General features: G+C 42.9%; 1 protein-coding gene across 1 annotated transcript in view; it reads left to right on the plus strand.

Annotated features, from left to right (window-relative positions):
- The window catches only part of LOC140995253 (CD82 antigen-like), a 29,575-nt gene extending 4,604 nt beyond the window's left edge, over positions 1–24,971 (plus strand). The window contains exons 2-9 of the mRNA XM_073465229.1: positions 10,234–10,305; positions 13,355–13,427; positions 17,358–17,479; positions 18,513–18,587; positions 22,203–22,301; positions 22,486–22,659; positions 22,740–22,823; positions 23,694–24,971. Of these exons, the coding sequence (XP_073321330.1) occupies positions 10,243–10,305; positions 13,355–13,427; positions 17,358–17,479; positions 18,513–18,587; positions 22,203–22,301; positions 22,486–22,659; positions 22,740–22,823; positions 23,694–23,771 (768 nt within the window). The 5' untranslated portion in view covers positions 10,234–10,242 and the 3' untranslated portion in view covers positions 23,772–24,971. The remainder of the gene's footprint in view (positions 1–10,233; positions 10,306–13,354; positions 13,428–17,357; positions 17,480–18,512; positions 18,588–22,202; positions 22,302–22,485; positions 22,660–22,739; positions 22,824–23,693) is intronic.
- The last annotated feature ends 1,545 nt before the right edge of the window (positions 24,972–26,516 follow it).

Genomic DNA, 26,516 nt, shown 5'->3' on the forward strand with positions numbered 1-26,516 from the left:
AGTACAGCGTTTGAGTAAATGTACTTAGTTACTTTTCACGACTGGTCGGTGTCATCGATGTTTATGATTATCTTTCAGTTACATGCTTTGATTTGATCAACAGAATATTTATCGGCAGCTGTTTTGATGATCGATTTATGTTTTCAGTTTGATTATTTCACTGGCTGCAGCCTTCAGACGTGACGATCTGCTGTTCGTCTTTTGTCCTCTGAGACTGACTGGATTACTTTTGTGTTTTGGGGAGAAAAACAATGAATTTAAAAATGTCAGTGTGAAAATTTATCTTCCACTATTTTCTGATGTTTACTCACCAAATGATCAATCAAGAAAATGGCTGGTAGATAAGATGATAATGAAAATAATGTACGATTTGTTGTCGTCTGTGTTTTTATCTGGACTGCTGCCACGTCCGTAGTATTTCTGTTTTCACACATTTTGTTTCCGTCTGCTCGAGTTTCTCCGGACGAGGTGTGGAGCTGGTGTTGAAGTTCAGGGCGGCTTCGTATTGTCTAACACGCAGGTGAAAGAAAGAAAGGCGTGTCCGGTGTCTCTGAGGACAAGGTCTCACGGTGAGAGGAGGCCATCTTTCAAACGGCCGCGGCTGCTTTGTTTGTGCCGAGGACACGTAAAGCAGCAGCAGCACCGTGTGTCGAGTTTCTCCTTTTGTTGCCGGAGAGAAAATTGTGTCTGAAAGCTTCATTGTTGAGTGGGAAGAGAGAGGAGGAGGAGGGGGAGGAGAGTGTGGCGGGGTTTGTTTTCAGGTGTGTGTGTGTGTGTGTGTGTGTGTGTGTGTGTGTGTGGTTGTGTGTGTTTCTGGTAAACTGGAGCTGCAACAATGACAGAAATTAATCAGCAGCTTTTATGATCAGCGACGACTCATTTCCGTTTCTTATTCAGGAGAAAACTTCAAACACTCGAAGCTTGAAACTTCTCAGATGTGACGATCACCTGCTTCTTTTTTATCACATCTGATAGTAAACGAAACATTTTGTGGTTCGAATGAATCATAAAAATCTGCAGATTATTTGATCTTGAACTGAAATTAAGACGGAGAAACCTTTTGTGTTCCTGCACACACTATCAGTGTTTTCTGTGCACATAGATACATTTTTCAAAATAAAACTGCACATTTTAGAGTAGCCTTTTATTGTGACGAGCCCGGGACACAGCTGTCAGGTGGATGGATTACAGGTGTGCTCACACTACAGGAGTATCGGGCTGTTTTAACCCTGATTCGTTCCTCCGGACATCCAGAGGAAGCTGCGTGTAATCTGATGAATTCCCTCCAGTGATGTCACTCAGTGGTGAAGTTGCATTGTGGGTAATGTAGGCCCCCAGTTTTGAAAAAGGAAGCAGAACGTGTGGAATAAAAAAGGTGATATCTCTGGTTTGTTTTTAAACTGTCCATAACGAGTCCAACGGTGTTGTTATAGGAGAGCAATGATAGACTGGTGGGCTGCTTTTCAAAACCTGGTGCCTACATTACCCACAATGCAACTCAGCCACTGAGTGACATCACTGGAGGCAGTTTATCAGATTACATGCAGCTTCATCTGGAGCCACAAAAGGCTTTTTACTACTTCTTTCACACATGTAGTTGAACTCCCCCAGACCTGTAAACTCTCTAATGTGTCAAACTGGTGGACTAACCCTTTAAATTTTCTGTAACGTTTTAGAAACAAATCTGCCTGAAAGATCTTTTTACTCGGAGCCAAATCCTCCTTGACTTTTTAAAAAGTTTAGCTGTGGCTGCTGAAGGTTTACAGTCTGTGACTTCAGGACCAGCAGTGATGATCCGTCTCACAGTCGTCGTGTGTTGCAGCTTTAACTGGTGGGAAGCCAGTGAGGGATTAACCTCTGCTGCTCCAGTAGACTCGACTGGTCGGTCGGGGCACAGTGAGCGAGTGGTTGAAAAACTCCTCGTAAACCACAACATGTCGTCACCACTGAGCTTTACGGGTCTTAATCGGTGTGTTTTTGGACTTTGGACCGAGTAAAGCTACTGTAGCTGTTTCTCCCCGTGCTTCCAGTCTGTGTGCTGAGCTAGTGGCTGTAGCTCCAACTCGACCTGACTCTGTACAAGAAAGCAAATAAATGCATTTCCCACAATGTGGGAGAATTCCTCTGAGATATAAAAAGGCTGTTGGACAAACCCCAGCTGTGTGTGTGTGTGTGTGTGTGTGTGTGTGTGTGTGTGTGTGTGAGGGACAGATTGTCCGATGTTAAGTTTTAACAGATAAACACGAGCGTCAGATGAAGCGTCTGTTTGTTCTGCTGTTCCAACATGAGATTTAAATTTGAGGCTGTAAATAGATTGTGAGCTGAAACAAAAGAGCCGATTGTCGTCGTCGTCGATGTTGTGGCTCCACGATCCTCCTGCACATTTCTGCATGAGTCAAAGAGTGTGTGAGCGACGTGGACGAGATGTACGAGTGACGCTGCGCGCACACACACACACACACGCACAAACGCGCACACACGCACACACACACACGCTTTCAGTCCGGTCAGATGGAAACCTGTCAGCTGAGAGTCAGAAGTGACGAGGAGCAGATTGATGACATCATGAAGTCCAAACTGTCAACGAACAAAACTAAAAATACAAAAACAAAAACTAATCATTATTTTAATGTTCATCCATCTGTTAATCTGGTAGTCATTTGCTTGATTAATTGTTGAATGGTTAAAATGCTCGTCACGTTTCCTCAGAAGCCGAAGTGACGACGAGAAACTCAGAGAGAATTTAGTTCCTGTCGTATGTTTCAAAGAACGGCAGCAAATCCTCGGACGTAAGAAGCTTATGCCGGCACATTTGGTGTTTTTGATAAGTCACTGATAAACACAACAATGAATGAACTAATCTTTGCAGCTCTGACGTCGTCATTCGTGTCGTCAGGATCTACACAGTTGTTGTTACGGCACGTTTCACAACACAAACATTATATTATTACATTGTGTTGGACTCATCTGTGCTGTTAGCAAGACATATAATTAATCCAGTCACAGAGTCGCTGGGACACAATATTTTTATATAAAGAAATTAGTTTCTTAATGTAAAACATTTGCAGAATTTACACGAGGGGACTGATAATTAAGAATTTGTCGTAGACAATATTTCATAAAGTTGATCAAGTGTCCCTGAACTCAACAACTCACAAACTCAGACTTTTTTAAAGGGAGGCTGGTTACGTTTGATTAATCGGCAGTTCTGCAAAGATTCACTGTTAAAATGACAACTTGCTGTCTTCTCTGCTGAGCTGCTTAAAGGAGCAACACCACTATTATAATATGTTTCCTCGTAACACACGAAGCTAAAGATCAGTCTTAACTGAGACTATTTGAATCGAGTATTTGAAGTGATTAAGAGCCTTTAAAAGTAAAAGTAAACTGAATACTTCTGGAATTAAGAATAAAACAAGCAACTGAATTCTGTCGGTTTCAAGACAGATTTGTAGCAGATTGAGGTTTTATTGTTAGCGCTTGTTATAATTTAAAGTTATAACTTGTTTCAGTTACTTTGCAGAGCATCTGTATATGTTTTTATTTATAAACTCATTTATTTTATCATCGAACAGTTGTCTGATTAAACCTGTTGTTAACTTCTGCCGTGGCTCATAAACATGCAGTGAGCAGAGTTTATGAGGGATTATCTCCAACACCAGGAGAGGAAACCAGAGTGTGACAGAAAGCAGCTCAGAGCAGATGAAACAGAAAGTTGCTTCATGTTTACTGTGATGGATTATTTCACTCTGTGGACGCTGTGAAGGAATGAACAGCAGCTTCCTGTGAGATGAAATCTGCAGCTGTGCCGAATCAAACAGAAGGACTTAAAGACAAACAGACGGCGCGTCGGCGTCCACAGGGACTCTGCTGGATATTTCAGAGGCGCGTCATCAGGTCGGACACGAGAGCCGGCTCGACCGCATTTTCTGTCGAGTGCGTGTAAAACAGAAACCTGCTTAAACAAACAAACATCAGCGGAGACACGCTGAAGACGTGAAGGACGAGGGGAAGTCAAAACAGGTCCAGACAGAAATGAGAGAAATGTCCATGAACCAAAACATCACATGTCAAATAAAAATAAACAAGAGGCCAAAATTAACATGTAAACAGATGCATGAGGAGACGCAGGGCGGCTCATTGGATGACTCATTTGAACACGTGGACGAGGTTCAGATTAAACGAACAAGACGCCAACGACGACGTCGACGTGAGAAACTCTGAACCAAAACATTAAGATCGTAGTTTAATTTGTGTAATTAATAATATTCATTACTATGTTTTCGTTGAGAAAAGACTGTGTCAGGACTTCTGTGCTTGTGTCCAGTGTGAAGTCAGAAAATCCATTTTGATTTTGATGTTTTTTGTTTTCGGTTTCCAGTCGCTCTGTGATCAGGTTCAGGCTCTAAAACTGCTCGGTTAGCTTCAGGAAATCATCATGATTTGAGTTACATCAGACCCGTTTTACATCACTAACGTGGTCAGAACCAACACGTCCTCGAACCCAAATGACTGAATAGGAAGAACTTTGTTGTTCACTTAATCTTTGGTCAGGTTCAGGCTCCAGAACTGCTCGGTTAGCTTCAGGAAAAGATCGTGATTCGGCTTAAAAAGTATTCTGTTACTTTTCTGACTTCAGTTACGATCTTATGACGTCTCTAACGGCGGCCTCCTGTGCGGACTTGTCGCTCCTGACTTCCTCCTTTGCTGCTGTAATAACTACTCCAGCTACTAGAGGCCGCCGCCCAAAAAGAAACATCAATATGGGTCACAAGGACGAGTCGAGGCAGCAGGTACTAGCCAATCACAGCACAGTTGGGTGGGACTGGGCGGACTGGAGGAGGAGTCCGCCAGGGGAGGGTGAGACGAGGGGTGTTCAGTTGGTTGCAGATGCCACTTAATCCTTCACACTGGACCCTTTAATGTGTTTGATTCTTATATTTGCAGCTGTAAATATGTGACAGCAGCTTGAACTCGGATAGAAACTGACAGTAAAATGTGGCGTTGGTCCGTTGAAACCCTCGACTCGCTCGTTTCTCCGCTCTGCTCAGATCCACCTGCTCTGATCTTCAGTTTCCTCGTCGAGTGTGGTCGTGTCGCTCGGCAGCAGAGAGCTGCGTGTTTGTGTTGTTGTTGTTGTGCCTGGTACAACCGGAGGCTTCAGAAGGAGGAGCAGGAAGAGACGGAGGAGTTTGTTTTGTTCATCACAACTCAGAATGAAACCGCAGAAATGAAACGGCAGCGACGTGACAGCAGGTTTGTCGCTGCTGCTTCAGCTCGTCGAGGCTGTTGTCTGTGTTTACTGTCCCGAGTTTGTCTTGTGTGGTTATCAAATCTTCCTCCAGGACAAAACAATCTGACTAAATCCCCCCAAAGCCATCAGTAAACCAGTTTGTATGGTTGTTGGCTTAATGTAACTCGTCTAAGAGTGATTTCTCTGCCACCTTCCTCTGCACTGACCCTGAGTCGTCAGGATAAATGCGATGTGATGCTGAATGTCGAGGGGCTGTTAATGTGCTCGTTTCCTCGAATAATCCGGTTCAAAAATCACAGAACTGATGCACAAATATAACTTTTACGTAACTTGTGTAACTTTAAGATCATAACAGAGGCAGGATATCTGACTGTATTGTGTAAAATGACATCAATGAAACTGTCAACTTTAATAACCATAACTCTCCCCAGGCATCTTTTTCTGCCCTGTGTTCATTAAAACAAAGATTTTTTCACATCAGCCGATAAAGACGACAGAAACAGCGCTAACGAGACGTCAGTCAGGCTCCAGAAGTGAAGATACAACAAGAGAAAGATCATTAAGACTCATCTGCTTTTCCGTCTCCGTGCTCCTTTAAGTTGTTTTAAGCCATAAATCACATGAAACATCTCTAAATCTGAACGGCTTCACTGAGTCACTGAGGTTTTGTTGTGGTTTACTCAGATTGAATCAGTGTGAAGAACAATGAGTGGGAGCCGGTTTGTGTTTTATAAAAAGCTGTGACTTCGACTCGTCTCGGTCCTGACGCACAAACTTCCTCCTGCTTGTCGTGAAAAGTGGTAGTTTGGTCGCACATCTGTATAATTAGTGCGACGCTTCTGTCCTCCAGATGTGATTTACGACCCCTCGGTTCACACAGAACCGATTATGATCCACGGTGGTTGTCTTGGCTCTTCTTGAACATCAGGGTCATGTTCTCTCTGGTCCAGAGGACGATGTTAAAGCCGTTCAGTTGCAATAACTATCCATAAACCAACACAAACACTTTATTTTTTATGTATACCACCGGTCTGCTCGCCAGCCTCTCGATGATTGACAGATGTTACAGCCACTTTCTTTTTTAGGATTTATGTAAGAAACGTGAGTCCTTCTCTTCGTGGCTTCATGTAGATGTTCTCGCTCTCCCTCACTGACGAGGTCGAGGTGCAGCAGACGTCACACAGCAGAGCTGAAAACAGGATGTGATCATTAAAACGGGGAAAAAGTGGGAAAGATTGTGATAAATCAGGTGAAATACAGCAGAAACCAGGAGGAAAGGAAGGGCCAGTGTCAGTCAATGAAACTTTATTTATATCGCAGCGTTCAAACAAATCAAAGTGTTTTACAGAAAAACTTAATGTGATGTTGATTAAGAAAACAAAAATACCAGTTGTGATCAAATCTGTAGTTAAAATAATAAAATATAAAGAAGTAAAGATAAATGCAAGCAATAAAAATAACAGTGAAGATAAAATAAAATATTACACAAGTTGATATTTATATATAAAATAGAGATTTATGAGACAAGAGCCAGGCTCAATAGATGGTTTTAAAAAGTATTAATATTTCAGGCTCTCTAACGCCTTCAGTTTAATATCCTGTGTTTAACTGTAAACATACAGATGTTTGTGTTTGCTGTCAGTCATACAGACGTCCTTCAAAAGAGAAACCTGCGATCAGGACAGCCGACACGCTCGTCTTTTTGTCGGGACGACGTGAGGCCATTTTTGTTTTGTTGTTTTGTTGTTGTGCGACATCCTTCATCTGTTGGGGTATCATGATTACTTTACTCTTTACTTTATGAGTCTTTGGCCGATCTGATTTGATCTGAAGGACCTCAGACGCACAGTGTGAAGGAGTCTTCGGTCTCTGAGGGGTCAGACTCGTGTTGAAGGAGAGACACTAAGTGTTTTCTGCTCTCAGCAGAGACGAGCTCGGCCTCGCTCTGGTGTTGAAGTATTTTCTGGTCTTTGTGAGCCAACTGTGTGTGTGTGTGTGTCTGTGTGTGTCTGTGTGTGTCTGTGTGTGTGTGTGTGTGTGTGTGTGTGTGTGTGTGTGTGTGTGTGACGGCTGCCTCTCTTCAGCACACAGCAGTCAATAGCGAGCTCTGTGTTTTTAACTGGGTCTTGTTCTCTGTGACCAGTGAGGCGGGTCGGACTGGACCCAGTTTAAAGTCTGTGTGAACTGGGTCAAAACCTCTGACGCCACACGTTCGACCTGCAGTAAAAAATCATTTAAAAACATTGTCGGGTCCTCGACACACTGGCTGTCGTCACAACGTGCTGCAGCCCGAGCAGCGACTCACTTTCTATTCTGGTTTTTCGACTTGTTGCACATTTTTGCACAGACGGATTTTAGTGTGAAGGAGCAGCTGCAGTGAATCGTGTCTTTATCTACGTTTTGTAGAATAAAGACATTTTAAAAAGCTTCAGGATGATGAGTAAATGAAAACATCATGTAGAAACCCGGAGCAGACGTTCCTGTTAAATTTAGAAATGCCACGGAGCCACTTTGTGCTGCGGCTGCTGAACCAACACAAAGCTTTGTGTCGGGAGGAGAAGGAGGTTACATGAACGCTTTCTCGTGTTTATAACGTTTTAGGAGGCCTTGAAGGCACCATGATGTAATTTAATCAGCAGGAGTTCAGTAAGAAGCATGCTAGCTGGCAGTTAGCATGCTCAGAAACCTGTTAGCTTAGCTCTGACAGTTGTACCATCAGCTCCGTCACAAAAGTTAGTATCTTGGAGCCGTTTATACTCCGATTGAAGAGGTTGAATGAAACTGGACAACTAGCTTATGCTACATTAGCGTCCTCCATTTTGGACTCAAAACAAAGACGTGATGTAATAGACGAGCGATATTTGACAGTTTAACCATCAAATGTATCGCCCAAATGAATCCAAGCATCTTTTTTGTATTATGTATTTAATTTCGGAGTACGTTGGACAAAATATACGTTGATCCTGATTCATCTGTGACTGGATAATATCGGTCGATAACATCGGGCAGCCAGTATATCAGTCAGGCTCCGTCACAAAGCGCTGAGACGCAGATGATGATTTGTTTTTTTGCCTTTCCTTCAGTGAGATCTTCACCCAGTAATCTTTCCCAAAGTTTGAGTTTTAAAAACAGGCCTGAGTCGTTCTTCGGGGTAATTCGGGGTTTCAGCCTCTCTGACCTGGTCTTTGTTAAGGTTTCAGCTCGCTCTGTTTAGACTCTGTAATATCTTCCATCTGGCTTCGCTGCGACCGTTTGCCAAAATATCTTTCCCATTACATATTCTCCTCCCTCTGTCATCCCTGCAGGTGCCCCCCCTCACCCTCCAAACTGGCACAGGCAGCGCTGTAACAGTAACCCATTTTACAGCGATGGGAATGTGGGTCGGTACACGGGCACTGTGCTCACGCTACAGGCTTCACTGCCAGCAGGAAGCATCGAGCCAGGCCTCCATATTTCACCCAGATTTCCATAGATTTATTGGACAGTAAGAGGCCATTACTGTACGAGGGGGTGAGGAGGGGTGAGCGGGAGGGGAGGAGGGATGGCTGCAGGGAGGTGAAGAGATGCTGCGTTCATGTCAGGCTGCATTTCTGGAAATACGAGCCACCGCAGACGGAGGAAGGTCGTCAACATTTAGCTGCTGGTGAAATCGAGTCAGATGAGTTTTATTGTGTTTGGATTTGAAAACTTCCACTCGGATTATTAATCAGCAGCATGTTGAGCTCGAAGTATGAAAGTGAAAGTAGTCAGTATGCAAAGTGTCTGAGCTGCAGCTGAACGTTGTGAAGTGTTGGGAAGCTTCGTCTGTAACCACGAATACTTCACAAACTGTAAACATGATAAAGATCACGGAGGGTTGAGCCTCGTTTACAGCGACGTCGAGTCAAAACACAACACAGAAAAGGGAAAACAATGAAAAATCTTGGTCTCAAAATGTTGAATATCCAGTGAAGCAATGTTTGTCAATCGATTAATCACTTTTAAAACAAACATTTTCTGCTTCCAGCTTCTTAAATGTGAGGATTTGCTGCTGTTCTGTGTGATTTCTGACAGTAAATGAAGAATGTTTGGGTTTTTAGATTGTTGGTTGGAGGAAAGACGTCACTTCGGGCTCTGGGAGATTGTGATGAGCGTTTTCACAATACAGACTAATCAATTAAAGGTCGGGACTACGATTCATGAGGAAGATAGTTGAATAGAGTCGTTTTGATTTACAATTTCTGGCTGAATACCGACACAAAACGTTCTCCAGAACCACCTTCTCTAACTTTTAATAGATCAACCCTGAACATAGTTGTCAGATGAATCAATAATGAAAATAATTGTGTGTTGCAGCTCCAGTAACTAAAGCTGTCTGATAAACACAACATTTCCTTCTGAAATGTAGAAGAGAAAAAGTGTAAAGTTGCATAAAATGGAAGAACAAGTACCTCAGAAGTCCAGTACTTGAGTAAATGTACTCGATTACATCCCCCCTCTTGTTCCCAGCTGACGTGCAGAGTTACGTCTTAAAAATGCAGCTTAAAATCTGCAGATTTACATAAAAACAAATCTTTGAACAGATGTCAGATTAATCCTCAGAGTACAAACTAATGTCATCACATGTAAACCTTCATCTGCCTCATCGTGGAGCTCACATCAGTGCTCTCACAGTGGTATTGATCTCCTATCGATGCGTATGGATCTGTATCTGACAGACAGAAAGCGTGAGAGCGCTCGCAGCCTCACAGATTGAGCTTGTGATTGTGGCCGTGCTGGTTTTCAGGGTGTAATCCTGCAGGATTTGAGCCCCCCCCCCCAGTCCGGATCATGATCAGCCAGGCCAGCTAAGCCACTGAGGTCTGCTGCTCTGTGGCATCTGTCACCACTTGTTCACATCAGGCTCATCCCCGAAGCAGAAATCTGGAAACGGCAACATGGCCGCCGTCCCCCAGAACAATAAGTTCACCTGTTAACGCTCGTCTGTCTCGTGTCCACAGATCGACACCATGGGGAAAGGCTGCCTGACAGCAACGAAGTACTTCCTGTTCCTCTTCAACCTCATCTTCTTTGTGAGTATTTGTCCTCCACTGAAATCACAACAAGCCATTAAAGGAGCAGCTCACCCCAAAAAATGAACATTCAGTCATTATCTAACAAACGTGAAAGTTTCATGTCACAATTCACAAAATCATCCAGATAATCATCAGAATATTCTCAGAAATGTAAAATAAAAAGTAAAATTGCACAAAAACAGACTGGAATCACTTTATCGTCATATTTTTATTACATCACAGAGACCAAACATCTTTTTCTTTTAGCGAAAAAACAAATAATCTTAAATAAATAGTGGTAAATCATACGGTCATGTGAGGATATTCACGATCATTTATGTCTTTCTTCACGTGTCCTTAACGACTCTGTGTGTCCACAAAACATTTCAGGAGCTTCACAGTAAAACAGAGTTGAAGGAAAAAACAGCAAAAGCACATAAAATGTCTCCATACAGCTCGTCTGCTGTGATGCAAGGCTGCGCTCAGAGATCCAAACCTCTTCACTGTAGCTGCTGAGCTGCGTCTGAAGAAGGTGCACGAGCTCGTGAGGGTGTAAACAAAAAACCTCTTCTCAAATCAATTTGTGATCTTAAGTCTTTCAGAGACTTGGACAAGCCGTTTGGAGCCATTTTATGTTTTTTTTTTTCTGTTTTAAACAAGTCTCCAGCTGCGTCAGATGTTTAGGAGAACGCTGTTTTGCTGTGAAGCTCCAGAAATGACTTTCCATCAGCATGGAGGGAGGAGATGATGGCTGACTGTTCATTTGTGGGTGAACTGTCCCTTTAAAGACACCGTTAAAGAGCTGTTTTCATGTTCACACGTTCTGCTTCTAATATTTGTAATAAAGCAAATGAAAATGAATAAATCCTGAAATAATCTGATGATAATAATAAACACTTGAATCCAGCAGAGGAATCAGACTTCAGCGTGTTTGAATCAGATTGATTGTTTGTGTTTTGATCGTTTAGAGTTTCTGAAGATGGATTTCTGTGTTTCGACGGTTGTTTTCTGTGTAAGTCTCGTCAGACGGCAGCTCGTCAGACGGCAGCTCGTCAGACGGCAGCTCGTCGGGACTCGAGTCGACTCTTCATCTGAGCTGTAATTAAAACTCAGAGAACATGAATGAAGCGTTCGTGGCCTCGTTACCACGGCGAAGCTCGCTGTCTCGTTTCCTCTCTCTGCCTCGTCTGAGGAAATGAAATCTGTGATCTTCAGAGTGACGTCACACACACACACCCACACACTGTACACTGTGTGTGTGTGTGTGTGTGTGTGTCCCTACACTTGTGTACCACACATATGTAGCAGAACACAAAGGAGGAAGTCATGTGGTCATTAATACTGCTTTTCCACCAACACCAGCAGGTTCACAGGTGTTTTAAACCTACTGACCCCATTCCCACTTCCCTCAGCCCGTCTGCGATGTTCATCTGAAGCGTCACGTTTCACGTCACTGACGTCACGATACACCGGAAACGGTTGTAACAGAAGAGAAAACAACAACAGACCTGTTGTGAAAGCAGCGTCTGTAAAACGGTGGATGAATTCTTCTGACCATCACAACCTCCGAGACATGACTCGCTTCACTGTCATAATTTGAGCCATTCGGTCCAATAACATTTGGAAAGTCTAGAAGAGCCGCACGATTAAATTATTTATCCCCCTTCAAGTTAGCTGGGCCCTAACCCAGATGTTAGCCGGCTCGGTCGGTGATCCAGGTATTTTCACAGCCGGGAAGTCGAACTTTTTTGTCTTCAAAACTCCACTGAGCAGCTTTCAAAGGAATGAACGGGGCTCAGCCTCCAACACCGTGTCCAGAAATAAAGCGTCCTTAATAGACCACAACCCAGACTTCCTTTTTTATACTCCACGATGTTTAACACGTCAAACATCCACTCGAGGAGGCCACGACTCGACAATCTGAATGTGTAACAGGTTAAAATGATGAAGCGATAATGATAAAGACATTTCATATCCACACAAATTTACTCGTGCACGGAGGCGGAAAACCGCAAGGCAGTGATCGTGAGGTCAGGACACACAGCACACTGCAGTGTTTGGTCATTTTTAGCCTCTCGACATTTAAAATGTGTGTTTTTTAAAGCTGATATCAACATTTTCTCCACTTTATCACTTTGATTTGCCCGTTTGAGGGCGCTGACACTTCACTGCTGTGCGGCTCTTCACGTGGCTCCTTAAATGTTTTTGGCTCAAAGCTTTTAAGTGGTTTTGAAATGGCAGAACAATAACAGTAATCAGTGGCGGTGACAGAGGCGGTGGGTAGCGGCACACCTTAAATAGTTTCAGCTCATCTGTTGTTAATAAACTGAACACAGGTGTGAATTTATCAGCATTCAGAGACGATAAAGTTTTGGACCTTCAGCTTGGACCAGGACTTAAAAACAGTTTTAACGTTTATCCTCCACACATCTGTGCGATGCTTTGCTGTTTTTGTCTTTTTCAGAATTGGACGTCTGTAAGATTTGCCTTGTGTTTGATCGTCTCAGTTTGTTTCAGTGCTGCTGATTAGAAAGGAGGCTGTGATTATAAGGCGTGTCCAGCTCTCAGGAGTCCTAACTGAACCTCTGTGGTTTGGACGTTTAGTTTCAGTCCTGCTTTTCTCCCCGAGCCTGATTTTCTGCTGCTTCACATAACGTTTTGCAACGTCGAACCAGCTGGAGGCTTTTTTATTACGAAGCGGTGATTGGAAATGCTAATTATGGAGCCAGTATGCGACAAAAACAGGTCGACTCAACAGGATGTGGACGTATTTCGGTCCGCAGATCAGTTTTAAATGCAACCGGGAAGAAAAGTCAAAAAACAAAAACAGGCACGTTGAGATTTCTCGATGAAGTCCTGCAGACCTCAAACGCATCGTCGGCACCTCGCGGCTCATCAGGAGGGTTCAAGTGTCAAATGATCGAAAGAAGCACAAAGATGTAAAACACACGACTATGACCAGTATAAAACCAACTTCACATGTGTTTTTATGTCTGACCTGTGTGTGTGTGTGTGTGTGTGTGTGTGTGTGTGTGTGTGTGTGTGTGTGTGTGTGTGTGTCCTCCAGCTGTGCGGCGCCGTCATCATGGGCTTTGGACTTTGGCTCCTCCTGGACAATCAGAGCTTCATCGTGGTCCTCAGTAAGTGTCTCTGATCATTACGAGTTTACCTTCCTGACAGCTGATGATCTCTCCTCATGTTTACTTCACGTGACCTCGTTCTTTTTTATTTGTACGTTTTTGAGTTATAAACCTGCAAAAACACTGAAGCTCGAACCGACTTTAATAATCTGGTTTATTGTTAAATCTTACTTGGTCTTATTTTCAGTTTGAGTTGCTTCTCTGGTGCTTTAAAGGAAAATCATTTGACTTAATTAATGTAAGTTATTTTTGTGGTTTCACATCCTGGTCGGTGGTTCCTGCTCTTATTTTCAGCTAAAAATAGGAATTGAATTGAGAATAATTTGCTGTATTTCCCTTTTTGCAGTCTGATCTCAGGCAAAGAGATCTACAAACCAGCGGTTTCCACTTATTGCAAACCTTTAAACACTTCACAGATTTTTTGAATCAACTTGTTGCACGAACAGATAATTTGACTAGTATTCAGTCTTTTTCTCCTCAGGTTCAGTGTCCATTTCTTGTATTTTAGCTAATATTTCTTAAGTGAATCAGGTTTCTGTGTCTGTTTATTGTCGACTTGCGACGGATTAAACTCGCTCTCGCAGCTCTCCTGGCAGGTTTCAGTGCGTCGAACACTAAAAGCACGAACAAAACAAACAGCCAATATGTTTTTTGTTTTGTTTTTTCCAGTGGACCTTTTACACTAATCCACTTGTAGAGTGCATGTAGGCCAATACAAATGGAGGCATGATTAACAGGCGGAAAACAGGCCAAGTTCTGGCTGCAGGCTTTAAATGTGTGTGTGTGTGTGAGTAAAGACAGAGACAGACGGAGGAAGAAGAAGAAGAAACAGGCAGCACTTTGGGAACGAGAGAGATGTATTTGCCTGTTTGTTTGTTAAAACAAGATAAAGTACAGATGAGCTGAAGTTGTCGGCAGAGCAGAGGTGACGTTACTGCGCTGCGTCTAACCTGCGTATAACTCTGTGATGTCTGAAGATTTCACTTTTTTAATCACTTTGCCAAACATCTGTCCAGCAGATCCCCCAGAACCAGTTATTTATTTAAAGTCCCCATGAAACAGAAGGCGAAGTGATATTTGCTTCTGCATATTCACCGGTCAGTTCAGGAGGAACAAAATCCTACTTGATGAATGTTGGATCACCAAAATGTAATATTTAATAAAGCTGGTAAATAGTGCACGGCTCATGCAGGCTGCTGACGTCGAGGCTCAGGGTTTGAATTCATCCTGTAGCTTTTTCTGCATGGAGTAAAAACATCAAGAAAACTTTAATTCTGACGTCTTTTCAGCATCGTCACAGGCGTTAACTTGACTTCTCTTGGACGTGTCTCTGCTCAGTGGTCACTCTTTAACTTCCAAGTCAAAGTTGAGTCTCTAGTCATTTTATTTTCTGTCAGGTCTGTCATCAAAACACGTGCTGACTCCAGATCTGCACATGAGGTTCATATCAGTCTTCTCACTCATGGAGAGAAAACAAAAAAAGAGCTAATGTGTCCGAAAAATCTTCCTCTGAAACGGCAACAGAAAGAGTTTATGAAGAAGAAAGAGACGAGCAGTGTGAGCGAGACAGAGAGACGACTGAGGACGTGTTGATGCAGAGATATAGAGACAGACATTGAGCTAGTGTAATAGAGAGACAGCCTGTGTGTGTGTGTGTGTGTGTGTGTGTGTGTGTGTGTGTGTGTGTGTGTGTGTGTGTGTGTGTGTGTGTGTGTGTGTGTGTGTGTGTGTGTGTGTGTGTGTGTGTGTGTGTGTGTGTGTGTGTGTCACTGAGGACATTTGTCCCTCGACTGCAGCCTCTCTGCAGGTGTCCTCCCCTCAGACACTGGGCTCTTTCTGCTCCGTCCAGCATCAGCATGCATCACATCAGCCCAGTGCGCTCACCGCCTTACTCATCACTACACACACTCATCACTACACACACTCATCACTACACACACTCATCACTACACACACTCATCACTACACACACTCATCTCTACACACACTCATCACTACACACACTCTCGCACTACATCACCGGTCTGTCCGAGGCGAGAGCAGGGAGGACAGATCGAGGTTCGAGGATTTTCATCGAGGTCGAGGATGCGGTCATACGACGGCAGGAGCAACTCGGCGGACAGTTTATCTTTGTGTCTGCACACAAATGAGACGTATTGACTCTCAGTGGAACATTTCATAAAGAGAGCCGGCGGCCCGTTACGGGCTCGCAGACGATCACAGTGGTTCTGAGGGTGGATCGGTGAGCTGCCTGGCGCTGCTGTAACCTGATTGAACGAGACCTCGTTTCTGCTCTAATGAAAAACACACATCACACAAATATTAAAGGTGCAAACTAAACAAACTGACCTTAAAGGACAACACAACTTGTACTGTTTTACTTTGTTTATTTGTGGCGGACCCTGCCACCTTTCTAGCTACAAGCAGTGTTCTGGGACCTTGTTTTCCTCTGAGAGCAGCTCGTTTATTCACTGATGGAATAAAATAATATTTATGAGTTTGACTTCCTTCTCCAAAAACTACGTAGGTAGGTATGTAAGAATTCTGCATTAAAATGTCTAAAAACGACCTTTCTGTTTCCAACAATGTTCAAACCAGAGAAATCCACAAGTTAACTCGAGGTAACGGTGCGTTTCATTTGCTCGCCCGTTGCTACTTCCCGGGCCGAGAAGTCGGAGACTGACGTGACACGAAGGAGCTGCTAGAAACTGAAATCAAACTCTCACTGAAGCCGATCAGGAGTCGAGCGAAAACATCTTTTCGATCAAGAAAAGTCTTCAGTGTCGTTCTTTGTTCAACATCCAGGCTAACCTCTCCGTGGGCCGCCATTGTTTGCTAGCTAGCAGTCGCTTCTCGCCGGCGTCACATCTAAACTGCACCCGTCGCTGCAGCGAGGGAGGCAGGATGGTCCGATTGGCAGGATGGATCTGTGGTCTTGTGAATCCAGCTGCATTGATGTTAGTCGGAGAATGAGACTAAACATGACGTGAATACAGATTACCTCCTCTGTGAAGTGAAGCCTGCAGGATCACTTGTGTTTATTCAAAAGAAATTACATATTGTGCCTTTTTAAAGGACACTTCTGGAAAAAGTCCAGCAGATGATAGTCGGTATTTCAGCATTGATCTGGAGTCGGGAGCTGCACCGCTCGCCTCTCGTCGCCCTGCAGGTTTCAGATTGACCTTAAAAAACATGTACATCTGTGTAACATGCAGGTTTTCATTTCCTGCGCCACCCCTCCCCCTCTGCAGCACAATTTTCCATCATAAACTCTCCTTGTTCGCCTTCGCCTTGGTTTGTTCGAGCTGCGTGCCCTGCTGCTCCTCTGATCCCCCGCGGGAGTATCCCATGATTCCTTGAGGCCAGGAGGTCTTTAAGCGTTGAGCTGGCAGACGTCGACGTGCTGACGTGTTTCTTCCAGCCTGCTGCTTGTTCGCAGTCCCTCACTGATTCTGGGGACTCGATGAAAGCTGGCTCTCAGGTGTTGATGAGAGCCAGATCCCAGCCTGGTGGTCGAGATGTCGTGCCGGAGCCTCGTCACTCACCAGGAGGACGAGCGCTGCAGCCACACGTTCACTTCTGATCTCAGTTATTTGTGATTGAGTTCAGATTGCAACAATCACTGAGCGACTGCAGCGTCACACTCTTCTTCATCGCTTCCAGAAGATCCTACTGACTTCATTCATTTCTGTCAAGATCTATTAAATAAACTCAAAAATACATCAAATAAATGAACTCTTCTTGTCTCTCAGCTGATCGTGACGATAAAATATGAAATAAATGTTCCAGCTCTTCTGATTTTGTGTTGTTTCATCGTACACTGAGCTCTGCTGTGGTCGTCAGATGTTTATTAAACTGAAGTTTAAGTTGAGTTTTCAACATAAAAACACATGCGTACGTGTCTAAAACATCTGGTTTCTCCTCCGTCAGATAACTCCACAGCTGTAAAGATCGCCTGCTACATCCTGATCGGAGTCGGAGCTTTCTCCATGCTCATGGGCTTCATCGGCTGCTTGGGGGCCATTTATGAGATCCGCTGTCTGCTCGGCCTGGTGAGTGTCGCTCTGAGATGCACGGATCATTTAGACGTGATGGTCGAGGATTTACTGTGTTTGGCTTTGAGGATGAAACTGCCTCCAACAAACATCCTGTTTATTCATGAATCCTGTAATAACGGCTGCACGAAGAATACTGACAACAGACAGCGATATGAGAAACTACAGGAATATTCACCTGTTAGCTTGACGTTAACGCTCAGAGAACACAAATATATAAAACTGCTCTCGTTTTGATGTCCTGGAAGCTTTTAGTCTGCAGTACACAGTTTATATAGTTTCATATTTATGACCTTTTTTATATGAAAAACAAATTAAATGGGTTGAAATGTCACCTGCTAGTGCGAAATGACTCTGGAGACCTTCACGTTAATCAGTATCGTCTCTCATTCAGCCTGTAAATGAACAAATTATCAAAATAATTACACAAATTTATGTTTCATGACACGTTGATGTTGTAACCAGACGGTTTAAAGACTGTCTGCTGAATAAAAAGAGATAATTAATCAGGAAGTCGCTGTTACAAACTAGAAACCAGAGCAGGAGTGTTTTCAGTTGTTTCAGTTGTTGTCCCATGGGAAAAAACCCAAAACGACAAAACTATTTTTTGAGTTTGTGACTTCCTGTCAGTGGCTTTCAGCTCGGAGCTCATTGGTTCCTGCTGAAGACAGAAATCTTTAAAACTTGACAAATATATAATCTCCTAAAACAGCTGCTCACTGTAGTTTCTATCAGTCCAAAAGGAGGAAGTAGTGCAGTTGTTGGGACTATTTTCAGCGGCGGATGAATCCACATCTGGTGCTGTAGTGAGTGTTAACGACAGCCGGACAGCGTGTGTGTCTGAGCTCAGAGGAAGAAGCGTTTCTGATAAAATATCACCGGTCTGATTCTTAACGTCCTGCTTTGACATCACCTGTCCTCAGTCCAGGTGTGATCCAGCTGTGCCACACACACACACACACACACACACACACATGTTGTAATCCCCCTCCAGATGTTTCAGGTCTAACATCTGTGGTTTCCTCCTCAGTACTTCACCTGCCTCCTGCTCATCCTCATCGCTCAGATCGCAGCCGGCGCCCTCATCTACTTCCAGAAGTCTGTGGTGAGTGATGTCACTTCCTCTCCAGCGGGCTGTCGGTCTCGCCCTGAACCCGAACGTCGGCGGGTGATTCTGACAAAAGGAATGTGGAGGTTTGGAGCACACCTGTTCACGATACACCTTCGTCCTCTGATCGGTGGCGTTCACGCCCTCGATGTGTCACAACACGCATCACGAGCAGAAGTATGTGCTGCGGCTGGAGCGTAAAAAACACGCCGCCGTGAACAGAAGCTGATTCTCTGCGACGTGAACGCCACCGACTGAGAGGACAGAGTCTGTGATGAGGGACATATGGTCGCTGTGACACCAGCACACTGACACCGGCAGCGCCGCAGCGCCCTCTGGTGTCAGTCTGAGACGTTTGACAGACAGGAGGAGCAGCAGAGGCGACTGGTGTCACCACATCACGTTTGTGTTTCATGTGGCGCGTTCACACCAGATAAATTAAGAGTATTTTATTGGTTTTTACTGACTTTATCTCCTGGATATGATGTCATGGCTCCGTGTGACATCATTATTGATGTAGTTTAGACTCGATTTACCAAATTACAGACGTTTGAGATCACAGACGACCTCCACAAATACTAGAAGTCCCAAAGTGAACTGGACTTTAATCGGCTTCTTTCTCAAACATTGAATTGAATTTTGTCTCTTTCTGCTTCAGTTTGCTGCTTTCTGAACTTTTAAAAGAAATCAGTTGCAAAGTAAATTGATCACAGTCTGCAGAGATCACTTTAAAAACCTCTGACGCAGTGTTTTATCTGTCAGTCTGCTTCCATTCACCAGCTTCTCTCAGCGTCAGATGTGGACGTTAACCAGAACTTATGATGAGTTATGATGGATTATTTCAGTTTGTTAGTAGTTTTTTGCTGCACAATCAGAATCTTGTCTGTTTGACCCCAACAAATGTCACATCCTCAGGGTTTTAATATTTTTTGTCAGCGGAAAAGAAGATTGTGTATGTTTTATATTACAATCATAATATCTGTCAGTGATTCTTTAACCTCGTCGTGCAGCTTTGTCTCATCTCAGAGCAGCAACACAACGATTCAGTCAAATCTGAGAGGTTTTCGGTGAAACTGACGACCTCAAAACACTGAGACTGTTTCCTGTTCTCGTCCCTGATCGCTCTGACTTCAATAAAACACACACGAGGAGACTCGTCACTTGAATCTCCACAAACAGTGTTGCTTCTGTGCATGTAGTGTGACAGGTTTGTGTAAAAGTGAGTCCTCTCTGTGTGTAAATGAGTTAATTTTACTTCACACCACTCGTACTATTTAAACACTCAGGGCAGTTTCTGTTCCCTGTTCGGGGTAAATGCAGACGGCTGCATGTTTAAACGAACGCTGCCGCAATTAACTCCGATTCACAACACGTGTCCTGAGATGTTGTGCTGTGTTTACGGCACACGAGGAGCAGTACTTACAGTTTCCAGCTCAGAAGTAGCGTTTATGTCAACATCCAATGTCTAATTACAGCCGTGAAACACAGGTTTTCCTGAAAGCTTTGACAAATCCGGCTTCAATCTTATTAATAAGGAAAATCTAAACAAACTCACCAAACGACTGACATTAAAGTGATTAACTGGATTCAACTACATCTGTTAAACTTCACTGTCAAAAACTCATTTAAAAAGACGTTTACAGACTTTTTAAAGCTGAAGTCTTCACTGGAGCTGCTGAGCTAACGTGCGTCAGCTCGACTGTCTCGGGTGCAGATTTTCCAAATGTTCAGTATTTATTGTATTTGTACAATAATTCTCTGACTCTGTACGATTGTACGATTAATAGGCCAATATCACAATAATTCAACCATTTTGTGATGCTGACATTAGCAGTTGGTTTTAGTCCACGCTGTCTCGTTTTAATTTACATCCTGACACGATCAGAATCACAAAACATGACCTCAGACTGAAGCGACTGGAAGGTGAAGCTTGAGCTTTGTGTTGAGGTATGCTGCGTTCAGTTTGAGTTGTTTCCATGCTGCAGTTTTTCATTTATGCCTCTTTGTTCTGGTGGTTCTGACTCGTAAATGATCATTTTCCCCAAAACACGATAATTTTAAGCCTCTGGTACGATAGTTTAACGTTTCCCATCTGGCAACGCTGCTAGTGTGTAAATAACATCTTTTCAGTGGAGGAGATAATGACTGGATTTACATTTTTTGGGTGAACCTGCTGCCTACATTACTCACAGTGCAAATTAGCCACTGAGTGACATCACTGGAGGCAGTTTATCAGATTACAGGCAGCTTCCTCTGAATTCCTAAAAGCACAACCATGAAGAAAATGTCCCGAGGTGTCCTCACTGATCCAGGTGTCCTGGTTTAAATCATCTGAGAAGAATAAAAAAGAGGAGTTCGGCTCGTCAGAGTGCAGACAGATCTGTTTATTGGATCTGGACATTCGTTGGAAGCTGTCGGACTGAAGCTCTCCAGCTCTCAAAGAGTATCTGTTTTCCCGTGGAGACCTTGAGAGCCTCAGTCTGCAGGTTCGAGGCTCTCGGAGAAGATTTAGTGACAGTTACTTGGTGATTTCCTGCGTCTGGATCCGTTCAGCCTGTTCAGGTGCTTTTATTCGCAACGTTGTGGTTTTCCTACAAATTCAGATTTTACAGATCCGGCTGCCAAAGTCTTCACCGCAGGAATGTGTGACTCCTGCCAGCAGACATACCGGAGTCATGAAACAGAATTATTCTGAAACGCAGTGAAACACGGCGCTGATAGAAATAAAAAAAACATTAGTGTTGGTAAATATCCAGCAGATCCCCTCTGTGTCAACCAACAGAGAGGAGCTTAAAAAACTTAAAGGAGCAGTTTGACTTTTTAGAGTAAACGATTATTCGCTTTCTTGGCTGATTTAACTGAGAACATCAGCACCACTCTCATATAACAAGCTAGAGGCAGCACCGGTTAGCTTAGCTTAGCATAAAGACAGGAAATTGGAGAAAACCGTTAAACAAGACTGAACATGCTGAGATTTAGAGGTGCTGGTTGATCTTGTTGCCTTTGAACAGAACCAGGCTCGTTTCCGGTCTTCATGCTAAGATAATTCGGTAATAATCGGTCCTCTCATCGAAGTCTCTGCAAAAAATAAAAAACGTTCATTTGTTTGTCACTCGCTGTGTTCACATGGAGCCTAATATTCCACTAATAATCAGATTAAAACTGCTTCAATCTGAAGAGACTCGTCCGATCCGAAATGATCTGAATTGAGATCAGTGATGTAAACCTTCGATAATCTGTTCAATAGGAAAATATTAGCATTAAATAACCATGCGTACACGTAATCTGATAGTTTCTATGTTTATTCTCGTTGGAATAAATGTTTCCAACTCTCTGTGTGAATGCTAACAGCTCAGAACTGAAGCCGTTTTCCTCCAGACCGTCTCGTTCATGTTCATCGTCTCTGTACATTCATGAGCTGCAGTCCTACAGCTGTCGGAAAAAATGCTTTGGTTTTATTCTGTCATCAAACAAGAAAATAAAAAAGAAAAGAAACAAATAAAAAATGCATTTTTTTAGCTCAAGTTGAAACAATTTCAGCCGACGCGACAGAAACATGTTAACTTGTATTTTTTGCATCACAAGACTTATATTTGATCTGTTTTGCTCCAGTTGAACGAGGAGATGTCCAAGATCGTCACTAAAGTTCTGGACAACTACCCCGGCAGCAACTCGACCACGGAGCAGGCCTGGGACTTCATCCAGAGGAATGTGAGTGAGACGCTCTGATCTGAGGTCAGATTCATGCTGTTTAAATCTGATCCGTCCAAAATACAAACTGCTTTCATGTAACTGCAGTGAACGTAAAGACGCACCTCACTGTGCGGCCGGTGGGGGGGCGGGATGGCGGGTTTTGCTGATGAAGCGTGTTTGATCGTCCCGTCTGTTTCTGCAGATGGAGTGCTGCGGCTGGACCGGCCGCCTCGACTGGAGCGGTAACATGGTGATCGTCAACAGCTCCCAGCTGCTGTTCCCCTGCTCCTGCCAGAACATCTCGCTGGCCACCGGAAACTTCTCCGACAGCGGCTTCTGCGAGGCTCAGACCCCCGACTGGCCCGTCTACGACGTGGTAAACAGAGTTTTCTGTCCTTGTCGCCTGTTTTCTGCCCCGTAGCTGTGATCTGTATTCACTCCTCTGTTTGTCTGCAGGGCTGTGCTGCCAGCGTGGAGAGCTGGCTGCTCACCAACATCGGGGTCGTCCTCGGTATCTGCCTCGGCGTGGCTCTGATCGAGGTACGAGCAGCATTCAGAAACACGCCACTTTGAACGACACCGAGGGCACTTAGTGCTGATAATGCAGAACAAAGTGGGGTCTCAGGACCCCCAGAGGTCCTTGAGGGGTTTCCAGAAAAATGCAAATTATTTATTTTTCACTCTAATTCAAACCATAAGCAACAAAATGACATAATGTAAGACTAATGTGTTTATAGGCAGAGGTGTCAAAGTCCACACAGTGTTTCCTCCAGGAGAAGCTCAGATACTTGTGTAAAAACAGACTCTGGTAAAAGTAGAAGTACTGATTCAACTTCTTCACTCCAGTAAAAGTAATAGAGTACAGGCTCTGAAATGTACTCAGAGTATCAGAGTAAAAAGTCTCCCTCTGAAGGACATTTGTGGTCAAAGCTAACAGCCTCCCTCTCTGTCTGTTTACGTCTTTTACGTCTTTGTTTCGTCTCGCTGCGTCTGCCGTGCGTGATGTGCTCTGATAGGTCGACATCAGTCTTGTGATGTTGTGAAGGCGGCGTGCGATGACGCCAAATAACAATAATCCATAATTCAAATCACTTTATTGCAGGCGGTGGAGCTCGTACCACTTTTGTCCACAGGGGGCGTCAGAATCAACAGAAAAGTTCCTTATAGCAGCTTTAAAGACAGAAAATGGAAATAAAACTATTAACTGACAACTTTAATCATCTTTTTTTAAACATTTTTGTACTTTTTTACTCGTCAGTTGAATTAAAATGTAGTTTTAAAAAGTCTTGAGATCATAATTAAATACTCTGTGAGTGACGTGAAACACTTCAGACTGCAGGGAAGATGGAAAACAATTAAAAATGTTTTGAAGTCACAAAATGTTTGACCGCTGTGTGTTTTGTTTCACAGCTGCTGGGGATGATCTTGTCCATCTGCCTGTGCAGGAACATTCACACGGAGGATTACACCAAAGTGCCGAAGTACTGAGACGAGCGAGAGGAAGCGGTCGAACGAGGCATTTTCTTTATTCCACCCTGTGTTCGGTGAAACATTTTGTCCAAATGTAAAATAATGTGTTTTCTTTTATATTTTATTAGATTCTTCTTCTTCTTCTTCTACTTTTCGAGGCACCTCCATCTGTTTTTATTTTATGTCGGTCCAGTTTTCTTTGGAGCACTTTAGAGACGTTTTGCATCAGAGAGCGACCCTGAAATGTTTTCGAGGAATGATGGATGAGGAGAGGAGAGAGTGAAATTCGAGGTAGAAGTAGACGCTCTCGGGCTCGGATTACTGCGTCGCCAGGTTTCTCTGTAAATTATCGCTTCATAGTTTTATTTTCCCTAAAAAATCTGAAGAGAAATCATGTTTATTGTGTGTAAAGACAGAAGCTGACAAATGTTGGGGAGATTTGGACAACTGGAAAACCCACCGTGTGTGGCTCTTTTTTTAATTTTTATACACCAGCGTTTTGAGTTGTTGTGAGATGTTTTTAGTACTTTGTATATAATTTTCATTATTTGTGTGAATTTGAATCCAAAAAAAAAATACTGCCAGTGTTTTTACTTTAGCAGCTGGTCTCTCCTTTTTAAACGTTTTCTTTGTTTCTTTTCTTTTTAATCGTCGGGATTTTGTTCTGGTAATAACAGAAATAATGAGGTACTAAAGAGGAACGGTTACGATACTTGTTTTATTAAAGTATCGCTCCCAGTTTACAACTGTCTGTGATGACAAGCACAAACTTTTTAAAAATTTGATATTCTGCCCACTTTGAGCTAAAACAACGAGTGAAAAGTTTTTTAACCACTTTTGAAAAATACATGAACTTTAAATTCTGAGTAAAAACGACAGAACAGATTATTTTGGAGCAGAATAAATATTTTCGGGGAGATTCATCGTGGAAATTTGTTTATACAGAAAAATCATTTTTGAAATTCATTTATGAACAATTTTAAACTTTCAGCCACGATGTTGTTGTTGTTGTTTTTATAATGTACAAATCCACCTTCCTGTTTTCTTCTGTGTACAGTCTGTATGAAACACATCCATTAACCTTTATAATAGTTTCTAAGACGACAAACGGTACGTTTGTTCATAACTAGACAGACTTCTGGTAGCTAGCTGGATTAGTAAGTGTGTACTCACAACATTCATTATATTTCATTTTGCCAATAAACTGATTACAGAACACCTTGTTTGTTTGTTTGTTTGTTTTGAAATCATTACTGAAGCAGGAAGACACTTCCTGTTGTCCAGCTGCAGCCCAAAAGCAGCAGACAGACACAACCAGAGACCAGCTGGTGAACAAGGTGAATAATAAACAGTCACCTCAGTGCTGGTCGTCAGGTATTTGGATATTCATCTGATATTATTTAGTAATCGATGAATCAGTCTGAGTAAAGAAAAAAAAAAAGTCCAAATTCTCTGGTTCCAGCTTCTTAAATGTGAATATTTTCTGGTTTCTTGTTCACAAAGACCAAAAAACTAATCAGTTAATTGAGAAAATAATCAACAGGTTAACCATTGATGAATATAATCGCTTGCATTCCTAATGATGTTGTTCATATTTGAAAAAGTGTATATATTTACAGTGAACTAATACATACGAAGAAGAAGAAGTTAACTCTTCTAGGCTGAAACCTTGATCAACATATTTAATCCAGCAGTTCATGTTTGGCCCTTTTTCTCCACATCACTACGAGCAGGAATACAATGTCTTCTTGCAGAAAAACAACGATGCCGCTGTCGTGTCTCGACTTCTTATTCGTTTGTTCAAAAAGGTTTTTCAGAGTTTCAAAAAGTCACCAATAAAAAGGAAATAATCTGCAGGAGTCCTCCAAAGCTGAGTGCAGTAATGTTTGATTGTCGACAATTAAAACATGAGATCTCACAGACAAAAGCTCATCAGATAAGACCCAAATTCTCAATACAAAATATCCTGCTTATATTCACTAAGATGGGGGTTGGGCACCGTGGTTTATCCAATCCTTGCTCTTTCCTTTGTCTATGTATCAAATTTCGCTGACTCGGGTATTTCCCTGCACGAGGCTAAACATGTGCCCACCCGTGCCAACATCGGTCAAGACAACCTCCTCACGGGGCAGTTTCCAGCTAATCCCTGAGGATTTTATAAAGAGTTTATTATCTTAAGTAAGAAGAATCTTCTCAGCACATAAAGGAAGACTTCACACTTCATTTTATCATAAAAACATTTAAAATCAACACATCGGGACGTACGATGGTTTTCACTGCACAGAAGGGTATGAAAAATAATCTGAAAATAACTAGTCGCTAAAGTTAATTAAAGAAGCACAGAAAGGTCAGCCAACGAAATGTCAGAAAGGTCGGGCCAAAGTGTTTTACGATATATCTTTAAATGTTACAATCAGTAGGTGATTTGTTAATTTTTAACAGGGGCCCAATGGGAGCACCACCCTGCCCCGACACACGTATGTACACCTCCCAAAGGACATTGTTGCAGGAAGCCTTAACCATAACTGTGACATTTCTAATTCTCCAACTCCATTTTATCCAGTTATCTTCCTTCTCTCCCTGCTACAATTGTCCTTTTATAACTGTATTAAAGTAATGAGTAAATACACCTTTAAGTTGTCTGCAGTGGACTGAGTTTATTCAGGCAGGGTTTTCTCATGTTTCTCACAATACACTACAAGCAGGGTCATTTTAAGTTACGTGACCCCTTGGAGTTTTTTACCATCTAAATTTCCTTGAAGG

This window comes from Pagrus major, chromosome 4 (genome assembly GCF_040436345.1).
Source record: "Pagrus major chromosome 4, Pma_NU_1.0".
NCBI lineage: Eukaryota > Metazoa > Chordata > Actinopteri > Spariformes > Sparidae > Pagrus > Pagrus major.